Source organism: Babylonia areolata, chromosome 28 (genome assembly GCF_041734735.1).
Source record: "Babylonia areolata isolate BAREFJ2019XMU chromosome 28, ASM4173473v1, whole genome shotgun sequence".
Taxonomy (NCBI): Eukaryota; Metazoa; Mollusca; class Gastropoda; order Neogastropoda; family Buccinidae; genus Babylonia; species Babylonia areolata.
In genome coordinates, this window is record NC_134903.1 from 7,794,802 (window position 1) to 7,806,497 (window position 11,696).

Genomic DNA, 11,696 nt, shown 5'->3' on the forward strand with positions numbered 1-11,696 from the left:
TGTTTGTTTGCCTGTTTCTTTCTGCCTGTATGTTTGTATTTGACTGCAGCTTCCAAGTAGATTTCATTCATCAACAGGTGTTTGCCAGAGACAGTTGTTTTTATGGCTAGGGATTTTTTTTCCTCCAGAACATTCACTTCCACCTTATCTCATGAGTCCAGCATACTCATTATTGTCTTAAAAAAATGGCCAAGAATCATTTCTTGTTCAATGAAATCATCTTTAGATTTTATGTATTCTTTAAATTCTATAAATGAAATGTTTTTTGGGTTTTGTTTTTTTGTTTGTTTGTTTGTTTGTGGGGGGTTTTTTTTTGTACGCATTTTCTACTTTATCGGTTAATTCATAAAAAAGAAAATAAAATAAAAAGATGATATAAAAGCAAAGGTTAAAGTTCTCATAGTCTTTTTTGTGGCAGTCGGGGCAGTGAATTCATATTCACCTCATCTAAGGCTTGATATAGGAAGGCGGGGACCAATAAGTACTTTCCGTTTTAAACCTTCTCACCTGGAGTGAGGACAAATTTATTTGTATTTTGTATTTATATTTCTTTTTATCACAACAGATTTCTCTGTGTGAAATTCGGGCTGCTCTACCAAGGGAGAGCGCATCGCTACGCTACAGTACCACCCTTTTTTGGGGGGGTATTTTTTCCTGTGTGCAGTTTTTGTTGTTGTTTTTTTTCCTATCGAAGTGGGTTTTTCTACAGAATTTTGCCAGAAACAACCCTTTTGTTGCCGTGGGTTGTTTCACATGTGCTAAGTGCATGCTGAACACAGGACCTCGGTTTATCATTTCATCCGAATGACTAGCATCCAGTCCACCACTCAAGGTCTAGTGGAGGGGGGAGAAAATATCGGCGGCTGAGCCGTGATTAGAACCAGCGCACTCAGATTCTCTCGCTTCCTAGGCGGACGCGTTACCTCTAGGCAATCACTCCACTGACATCTGGGTGGATTGAGGACAAACCGGAGTAAAGTGCCTTTCCCAAGGACACAACACTGTGCCGAAACTCTGTCCATTCACGAGGTACACAACTTCAAGTCAGTGCTGCTTACGCTACCAATTCAGCTAGCACACAGGTAAATAAAAGGTACATTGGAACTTCTTCTGCATTCACTCGTACGCACACGAGTGGGCTTTTACGTGCATGACCGTTTTTACCCCGCCATGTAGGCAGCCATACTCCGCTTTCGGGGGTGTGCATGCTGGGTATATTCTTGTTTCCATAACTCACCGAACGCGGACATGGATTACAGGATCTTTAACGTGCGTATTTGATCTTCTGCTTGCATATACACACGAAGGGGGTTCAGGCACTAGCAGGTCTGCACATATGTTGACCTGGGAGATTGTAAAAATCTCCACCCTTTACCCACCAGGCGCCGTCACCGTGATTCGAACCCGGGACCCTCAGATGGACAGTCCAACGCTTTAACCACTCGGCTATTGTGCCCGTCGGTACATTGGAACAAACCCAGACACTTCCTCAAAAAAGGAAGCACAGACAGCAGAGCCAAATGGGCCCCACATGGGTCCCACATGGTTAACCAGATGGGCCCTACTTGGGCTAACCATGTGGGCCCCACTAAGAGTCGCAACAGGGTTTCCAAGTTGGACCCACATGGGTTTCTGCTGGAATCCCAGTGGGCAATACAGTATCTGTGATGGGCAGCCCATCAAAATCCCACCTCACATGAAAACCATATGGGGTCTGGTGGTATTTTGATGGGCTGTCCCATGTCCCATGGTATTTTGATGGGCTGTCCCATGTCCCATGGTATTTTGATGGGCTGTCCCATGGTATTTTGATGGGCTGTCCCATGTCCCATGGTATTTTGATGGGCTGTCCCATGTCCCATGTGGTATTTTGATGGGCTGTCTCATGTCCCATGTGGTATTTTGATGGGCTGCCCCATGTCCCATGTGGTATTTTGATGGGCTGTCCCATGTCCCATGTGGTGTTTTGATGGGCTGTCCCATGTCCCATATGGATGTCCCTGTGGTATTTTGATGGGATGTCCCATGTGGTATTTTGATGGGCTGTCCCATGTCCCATGTGGTATTTTGATGGGCTGTCTCATGTCCCATGTGGTATTTTGATGGGCTGCCCCATGTCCCATGTGGTATTTTGATGGGCTGTCCCATGTCCCATGTGGTGTTTTGATGGGCTGTCCCATATGGATGTCCCTGTGGTATTTTGATGGGATGTCCCATGTGGTATTTTGATGGGCTGTCCCATGTGGTATTTTGATGGGCTGTCCCATGTCACATGTGGTATTTTGATGGGCTGTCCCATGTCCCATGTGGTATTTTGATGGGCTGTCCCATGTGGTATTTTGATGGGCTGTCTCATGTCACATGTGGTATTTTGATGGGCTGTCCCATGTCACATGTGGTATTTTGATGGGCTGTCCCATGTCACATGTGGTATTTTGATGGGCTGTCCCATGTGGTATTTTGATGGGCTGTCCCATGTCACATGTGGTATTTTGATGGGCTGTCCCATGTCCCATATGGATGTCCCTGTGGCATTTTGATGGGATGTCCCATGTCCCATGTGGTATTTTGATGGGATGTCCCATGTCCCCAGTGGTATTTTAGTATTGATTATGATCACACACACACACACACACACACACACACACACACACACACACACACACACACACATTTTTGAAAAAAAACAACAACAGGAGTTTTATTTGAATAAGATTACATCACATGGTGGAAAATCATTTTCACAAATACAAGGTCATTGACATTTTTACAATTTCACTCCATGATATTTTACATAATTTATATCTGCTTCATCAGCAACATCAAATGTAGTTCAAACACCTCAAATGCCAAATCATAAAGCTAACCTTTAGGCAAACATCCCAATGTGGCATTCATAAGAAAAAGTATTTCTTTATAAACAGAAGTGCAGTTAAGGCAGCCAAGAATACTCAGATTTTTTTTAAAAGCAAATGCTTGTCTTGAAATACATACTGCTATACAATATCAGAGCACTGTATATTGTGAATCAAACATTGTCATACAAAACTCACAAAAAATCAACAGGTAGCAAGCATCGATTGCAACTCTGTCACATGGGGGAAATGCTTGAGACAAAAAACAACAACAAAAGCATGCATAAAGATATGGGTGACTACAAGAAAAGCAAACTTTCACTTTCTGAATAAATGAAAAACAAACAAATCACCTAAAACATAGCAGATGTCATAAATAAAAGTCACAATCAATCTTGTCAAAGACGCAACTGAACAGAAGGCTGAAAGGGAAAGCATCTTCCATACATGCAGCCTGTGAAGCAAGCGGCTATATATATATTTTTTTTAATTTCTTTTCTTTTTTTAATTTCATCTCTGTTAGTTGATAGTTAGGATGTGCCGGAGTGTGAAATTCATTCAATATGAAATAGTGTTAAAATTATTTTGGTGACATGGTATAAATAACATTTACACTTCCCAATGCGGTTCTGTTCTAATGAGTTAATTTAGTGAAACATCAGTTGAAACAACAATTAAAAGGGTGCTCATTTTCACAGATCTCAAGTGGAAAATCAGTTGTGCTGTATCTTGACTTGATTGTCTATTGGTCTTCTGAATTTTGTCACAGTGCAACTGTACTGGATTTCTCACTTAGTACATTACATCTTAACATTACATGCATGCATGCATACATACATAACTACATATCTATCTGTCTGCCCAAGCTTCCCTGCACAGAGTTCTTTATATTGTTCATATATATATAAACATTATTCAAGTGATAACAGTAAAGTCATTGAAGTGAAATGCATTTCTCTTTAAACTCGAAAGACTATATTGTGAACAACTGTTTCGCTGCGAGAAAAACAAAAGTGTGAAAAACATGAAATCAAGTTGATAAATATGGTGACATATTAAAATACACAAGATGAACACATGTTGAAGAAAATCTGATAATTTGTCTTCTGAGATAATAAAGTTGTTCTGATTCTGATATATTAGGGGGAAAAAAAATAATAAAAAATAATATGTACTGTACAAAGGTTCTGGTAACTCACACTCTTTTTCAATAATTACAGTTCTTACATGCATTCATGAGCATGAGACATTTGAGTGAACAAACAATACTGTGTACAAGATCTGTTTATTTCCCAAACTTTTGAAAATTGGCTCTGCATTTTTTTGGTTTCCTGGGTGTTGTTTCCTCACGAATTCATAAGTCTGTGTCCATTTCCCTCTGTTCAGGTTCTGAAACAAAAAGAATAAAGGCCTAAATGAAATATAGCAACACACACACACACACACACACACACACACACACACACACACACACACCTTTTGTCTTAATTTGGCCTTAAATACATGCCAACACCAAACGCAGAAACACATATACTAATTGACTGACACTCACTAAATGACTAACACCACTGCCCTATCTAATCCATTTTACTCAAACACACACACACACACACACACATCTTTGCATTCACACACACACACACGCATGCACGCACACACACATACACACCTTTTGTCTTTTTATTATTTTTTTTCATTATTATTATATTTTTAATTTTTGTTATTTTTTACTTTATTTTTATTTATATTTTTTTGGATTCATTTTTATTTTATTATTAATTTTTGTTTTATTTCATTTCTTTTTTTCTTTTCTTTTTTTTCTTTTTTTTTTCTCGTGGCCTAAGCACGTTGGGTTACGCTGCTGGTCAGGCATCTGCTTGGCAGATGTGGTGTAGCGTATATGGATTTGACCGAACGCAGTGACGCCTCCTTGAACTACTGATACTGCTACCTAAGCTTGCGCTTATCATTTAAATCTCCTCAGCTGAAGTGGGATAAGTAACCTAACCTTCATCAGTGACAGCAAATGAGAAAGAAGTGTCATTCACTAGAACATTCTGGAATAGTCCAAAAAAACTATCAGTGGGCAAAGACGTCACTGACTGTGACGTTAAAAAGAATGAAATGGAATACTGCTACAAGCATATGATGACATGGCGATTTTCTAGATCAATCACAGCTGTGACTACATGTCAAAGCAATAACTGAACCAAGTAAACCAAACTAAGGCAATAACTACATGGTCATGAGAACACAAGTACTGTGTCGAAGAATAAAATTTACAACTCATCAGCACATTAAAAATTTTTACACACAGTACTTACAGCGATATGGCGATGACACTGGCCATTGTGGCAACACAACACTCTGTGTGCGACACAGCAAAAGAGAGAGAGAGAGAGAGAGCAGGCTCTAGCCAGTGACTGGCCAGGTGGAAAGTGACCAGTCATCACCTGCTGTGGCTATTTATGCAAGTTGAGCAAACTACAATGACACTCACGTGTGCTGCGAAGCAAATCGGGGTAAATTTGTATAGAATTGTGTTTGTTACAAGGTGTTCAGTGATAGATTTCTAAATGATTCCTGAACCTATTTACGTCGGACTGGTCGCAAAAGAAACAGCTCAACACATACTTCCCAGTGAGTATAAAATGAGGTGTTGATTATTTAAGATGAATTCATAATCATAATTTAAGTCGCCTGAAGAGGGTCAGTTTTAGCGAGCTTGTCACTGAAAATTACAAACTGCGTTAAATCAGTTTAACGTAGGCAAACACAAATGGTACAGATTTACAGATGGAATTGTGACGATCCTGCCAGTATGTAATACTTGTAGTTTACTGATCCAACAAAAGAGATATTTAATTAAATGCGGTGTGTCAGAAACAGTTTTCAAATCTGGCCAAGGCCGTCAAGCAAACTCATCATGTAGTGATTGTCGTTAAGTGTCGACAATGAAAATTGGCTTTGTAATTTCTAAATGCCTGATCTATTCTCATCCAAACACTGTAATGGTGTGGCTTTAGTTTCCAACAGCAGTTACATACAGAATTGTAAATGTAGCATTATGCGTGACGAGAATGACAAAATGACGTATGCTTAGCATCAGTTGAAATCCTTACACTGAAGAATGATTAAACTGAAATCAAATATGCTTCTAACTGATTAAAGTGTGTGTGTAAGTATAACAAATATGATATTGCAGCGAACGATACAGAGACTTGATGTAATAGATGTTTAGGAGCAGTTGTTTAAAAGGGGCTTCGCGAGCCATTGAAGACCCGCGGTTAGTTGCGGAAAAAGCGGCTGCTATACAGCTCATGTGCGAAACAATTTTTAAAGCCAGCTGAGCACTTGGCTACATTTTGTCAACACACACACACACACACACACACACACATCTGAAAAAGTTATCTTTTTTTTCAGTCAACAACTTTAATGCTTATTTAGTGAATATCTCACACAATTCAGTTCCAAACATTACAGCAAATTCAATCACAAAATATTTACTTGTGCATTTACGTTTGCGCGTGGGCGTAACATGTATTAGAATCATGATTTCTCTTCTTGATTTGCAAGGAGTTTTTCTGCACCATCTGAAAATCTAAAAATAAAAGGGGAACAAAAATCTGTAAAACCATGGTTACAAAAAAGTGTCAAAATCGCGCGATCTCTGTGGTGTGTTAAAAGAAGAAACCATTGCTGGGAGGGGCGGAGGGGGGTGGAGAGAGTGGGGTGGGGTGGGGTGAAGGGCGTGGAAGAGAGATATGGTGGCGTGCCTGTGTCCTTTGCGCGTACTCCGGCTTTTCAAGTTTATAAACAGACAGGTCACTTGACCTGTATAATGTTGACATAGATATCTCAGGAGATTCTAAGTATGAATTGAATCTGCGCTGATTTCTGTCTCTGTTTATTTTTTGTACTAAACTGTGCTGTGCTATACTGTACTGTACTGTGCTATACTGCGCTGTGCTGTGCTGGGCTGCGTTGTGCTGTGATGTACTGTGCTGTGTTGTGCTGGGTTGTGCTGTGCTGTGCTGTGCAGTGCTGGGTTGTGCTGGGTTGTGCTGTACTGTACTGTGCAGTGCTGTGTTGTGCTGGGTTGTGCTGTGCTGTGCTGGGTTGTGCTGGGTTGCGCTGTACCATACTGTGCTGTGCTGTAATGTACTTTACTGTGCTGTGTTGTGCTTTACTGTACTGTGTGCTGCGCTGTGCTGTGCTGTGTTGTGCTATACTGTACTGTGCTCTGCTGTGTTGTGTTGTGCTGTGCTGTGCTGTACCGTCCTGTGCTGTGTTGTGTTTTACTGTGCTGTGTTGTGCTGTACTGTACTGTGCTGTGCTGTACTGTCCTGTGTTGTGTTGTACTGCACTGTACTGTACTGTACTGTACTATACTGTTCTGTGCTGTGCTGTGCTGGGTTGTGCTGTGCTGTGCTGTGCTGTTATGTATTGTACTGTGTTGTGTTGTCCTGTGCTGTGTTGTGCTGTACTGTACTGCAATGTGTTGAATCTTATTACATCCTATCATATAACATGTCGCTTCGTATTAAACACCCTCAAACAGTTCTGCAAAGATCGCATCTTCAGGGCCCGCGCGCGCGCACGCAGCAGGGTGGGGTAGGGGGGTCAAACCCAACCACTAAAAATCACGCACCGTGTGCAAACCACCATGCCACCGCCACCGCCCACGCCACCACCGCCCACCTCTCCACCGACACGACCACCACGCCACCGTCCCTAGCATCCTGATCGTCGTGACGCGGACTGGCAAGGCCTTTCGTGTCCCGGGCATACCAGCGGCCGAACAGTGAAGACGCCAGCAGCGGATATGAAAATCCTCCCTTGCTTCGGATAACCCCCTCGTGAAAGCTCCACTCCTCCGCCTCCGCCAGACGAAGCTGATGATGGCTGGTGGTCAGCAGCACCTCCGGGTACACAAACTCCGTCTGCATGTCCGCCCACATGGTCAACGAACGAAACAGCGTCGACGATTGGTCGGCGGGAGAGCCGCAGCTTTGACGCGATTGGTTGGCGCATCGCACGAGGGCGCAGATCTGCAAGTAGTAGCTCCCTTCGTAGGTGTGAAGCCCGTCGAAGGCGCCGAAAGCAAAGAGGTCTTTGGCAGGGTGTTGTTGCTGCTGCTGTTGCTGTCGGGAGTCCGGCGATGAAGGCGCCATGGAATAGGTCAGGTGGCAGCAGACGTTCCGGTGGCAGACGTGGAGCGTGTTTTCGGGGCGGTCTAGTTCCACGAAGTTGAAAAGGTCATGGAACAACTCGGACACGAACGCCGTTTCGGAATGTTCTGAGGCAGCAGACCCTTCAGACTCTCCACCCGCGGATTCCCCCCCAGTCCACCCCACTTCCGGTCGGTGCCCCTTCCGGTTCCGGTTTGTCCAGAACGTCCACTTCCGTAACGATCAGTCGCGGCTGGCTGCCGACCGTGGCGTTGTGAACGAAGGCCGCCATGCCTTTGGGGGTGTACACTCCGCTCCCTTGGAAACGCGCCTGGGGCAGGTGGATGTTGGCCGCCAGGAAGTTGACCCCCAGGCCTCGGGCAAAGGCCGAGTGGAACTGCACGGAGGCCAGCAAGGGGAGAGCATCCATCCAGGCCGTGGGGAAGGCGATGTTGGCCACGCCGAGCGTTGTGACGAGGGTGACGGCCGGCTCGTGGAAGAGGATGTCGAAGCACGTGAACATGCCCCAGCGGCCGAAGGGCGTGTCGAAGGTCGACAGTTCAGGGGTCACCGGTGTGTCGAACTGCTTTTCGTAGAACAGGTTCTGTTTGTGGTACCTGGGACAAAACAGCAGTGAGGAGGGGTCGAGGTGCGGAAGAGGGGGTGTGGGGTGTGTGTGTGTGTGTGTGTGTGTGTGTGGAGGGTGGGGATGTGGAGTGGGGTAAAGAGTTGGGTGGGAGTGGTGAGGGATGGTTGGGAGGGAAGGAGGGTGGTTGTTTTTTTTTTGGGGGGGGGGGGGGTTGGGGGGGGGGGGGGGCGGGGGAGGGGTTAGTGTGTATGTTGATCTTTTTTTTTTTTTTTTTTTTTGTAGGTTCTGTTGGTTTTGTTGTTGTTTTTTTGTTTGTTGGTTGGGGTTGTTTTGTTTTTGTTTTGTGTTTTGTTTTTTTTGGGGGGGTTGGGTTTTTTTTGTTTTGTTTTGTTTTGTTTTGTTTTTTGGTCTGTGTATGTCGTTCTGTCTTAATTTTTTTTCCCTGACGAACGCACAGATCTGCATTCCAACTCTTCTCCGTTGTTGTTGTTGTTTTTGTTTTGTTTTTTGGTCGTCTACTGCATTTTCTTTCTTCATCCCATTCCATAACACACACACACACGCGCGCGCGCGCACGCAAACACACACACACACTCTCTCTCTCTACATCCCTCCCTCTTCCCCATCTCTCTCTTTCTCTCTTACTCTCTCCCTCCCCCTCTCCCCTCTCTCTCTCTCTCTGCTAGCCCGTCTCTCTCTCTCTCTCTCTCTCTCTCTCTCTCTCCCTCCTCTCTTCTCTCTCTCTACATCCCTCCCTCTCCACCCCCCCCTCTCTCTCTCTCTCTCACTCCCTACCTCCCACCCCCTAACCCCCCCCCTCTCTCTCTGTGTCGTAGCTCGCCTCTCTTCCCTATTCAACAACCCTCCTCCTCCTCCCCACCACCACAACAACAACACCCCATCATAAACAACCCCCCCCACCCTACCCCCAATACAATCCCTTTCTCACTCACTTTTTAATTTTTATAATTTTTATTTATTTATTTTTTTTATAATCATTTTATTAGTATTACTATCATTATTACTACTACCTTTTTCTATATTATAATTATTATTCATTTATTTATTTATTTATGTAAGCTTATCTATTATTTATTCCCCCGTTTGGTTTTTTTTTGGTTTTTTTTTGTTTTTGTTTTTTTGCTTCTTTTTTTTTCTTTTTTCAAGGCCTGACTAAGCGCGTTGGGTTACGCTGCTGGTCAGACATCTGCTTTGCAGATGTGGTGTAGCGTATATGGTTTGTCCGAACGCAGTGACGCCTCCTTGAGCAACTGAAACTGAAACTCCTCACTCACATCATGCCCACTGCCCACCCCCACTCCCCCGAACCCTACCCCCACCCCCACCCTCTCCCACCTCGCCACCAGCTTGCCAGCGGGATCAAAGGCCACGTCCGTGTTGTACTGCAGGTGGTCCTCGTGACGCTGACTGTCCTGGGACCCGTGGGGAGGGTCAGGCCCAGGGAGGTGGAGGTGGTGGTTGCAGTTGGGGAGGACGTCGGGGTGGCAGGGCTGCCTGTCCCCCATGTTGGCCACCAGGAAGAGGGAGTGGTTCTTGGCCAGGCAGCTCAGGGTCCTTTGCACCTCCGTGTTCCTGGGGTTTTGCCGTTCGTTCGGGCACAGTGTGAAAATATGTATATATGTATATACATATATATATATATAGAGAGAGAGAGAGAGGGTGAGAGAAGGAGAGAGAGAAGGAGAGAGAGAGGTGAGAGAAGGAGAGAGAGAGAGAGGGGGAGAGAGAGGGGGTGAGAGAAGGGGAGAGAGAGGGGGGGGAGATGAGAGAAGGGGAGAGAGGGAGAAGGAGAAAGAGAGGGGAAGAGGGCACAGTGTGGAAATATGTATATATATATATAGAGAGAGAGAGAGGGGGTGAGAGAAGGGGTGAGAGAAGGGGAGAGAGAGGGGGGTGAGAGAAGGGGAGAGAGAGGGAGGGGTGAGAGAAAGGGAGAGAGGGGAGAGAGAGAGAGAGAGAAGGGGGAGAAGGGGAGAGAGAGAGAGAAGAGGGGAGAGAGAGAGAGAAGCGGAGAGAGAGAGGGGGGGAGAGGGCACAGTGTGAAAAAAATGTGTGTATATATATATATATATATATATATAGAGAGAGAGAGAGAGAGAGATTCAGATGATTTATTAATCTAAGGCCATAGCCCCATATGAACACAGGCCGAGAACAGAGTTTAACATTTGTCACTACAACTATGTAAACACAATAAGCATAACCAGATACCACAACGATTAATTAGGATACTGGTGTTTCTCTCAGCTGAAGTGCTCGAAATAAATACAAATACTGTACATTGTTTCATTAATCAGTGGATGACATCAATAGACATGGATATGTATAATACTTCTTCGGGATAAATTAGAGGGAGAGAGAGAGTGTGTGTGTGTGGGGGGGGGGGGGGGGCAGTTAGCACTTTTACGCTCATACAGCGAAAACAAAACTGCAAGAAAAAGAAAGAAAAACAGTCAGACAGACAGAAAGAAGGAAAGGAAGAAAGAAGGAAAGAGAGAATTACAACTTTCAGACTCGAAACGGATGGACTGAGTATCAAAAATAAAATGATTATGGCTGAGACCTGACAAGTGGTTTAAAGAATGAAGACATGATGCTTCCGTTTGCTTAAAAAAATAGATAGATAGATAGATAGATAGATAGACAGATAGATAGATAGAGCTCAAGGGGCAAAGGGTGGGTGTGGGGGATGAGGGGGATTGAGAGTGAGAGTAAAAGAATGGGGGGAAGAAACAGTACATGTGTAGGGTGGGGGATAAGGGGAGAGGTAAGAAGGAGGCAGAGGGAAAGAGAGATACTAATAACACGCACACACACACACACACACACACACACACACACACACACACACACACACACACACACACAACTGACGGGAAACGCCCAGGATCGTCACACGGCACCCAGTCCACCTACAGTGGGGTCAGGGACGAACTCCAGGTAAGGGGTCAAGGACTCCCAGCTGAACCGGAAGCCGTACAGTCCGTCTTCCGGGAACACCAAGATGTCTGCTCCCTGTGACACGTCAACATCATGATCGTAAAGATGGACGAAAAT

The 11,696-nt window shown here is 44.6% G+C and overlaps 2 protein-coding genes across 2 annotated transcripts in view; both read right to left on the bottom strand.

The window, feature by feature from the left end:
- Positions 1–2,685: 2,685 nt before the first annotated feature.
- Positions 2,686–8,175, bottom strand: LOC143301808 (vascular non-inflammatory molecule 3-like). The gene has a single exon (XM_076616204.1). The coding sequence runs from the start codon at positions 8,030–8,032 to the stop codon at positions 7,502–7,504; it is 531 nt and encodes a 176-aa protein (XP_076472319.1). The 5' UTR covers positions 8,033–8,175; the 3' UTR covers positions 2,686–7,501.
- The window catches only part of LOC143301807 (pantetheinase-like), a 15,810-nt gene continuing 12,288 nt past the window's right edge, over positions 8,175–11,696 (bottom strand). The window contains 4 exon segments of the mRNA XM_076616203.1: positions 8,175–8,646; positions 9,975–10,211; positions 11,514–11,551; positions 11,553–11,654. Coding sequence (XP_076472318.1) covers positions 8,175–8,646; positions 9,975–10,211; positions 11,514–11,551; positions 11,553–11,654 — 849 coding nt within the window.

Coding starts and splice junctions, on each gene's coding strand:
- LOC143301808 (XM_076616204.1), bottom strand. CDS start 8,032: ATGGCGCCTTCATCGCCGGACTCCCGACAGCAACAGCAGCAGCAACAA.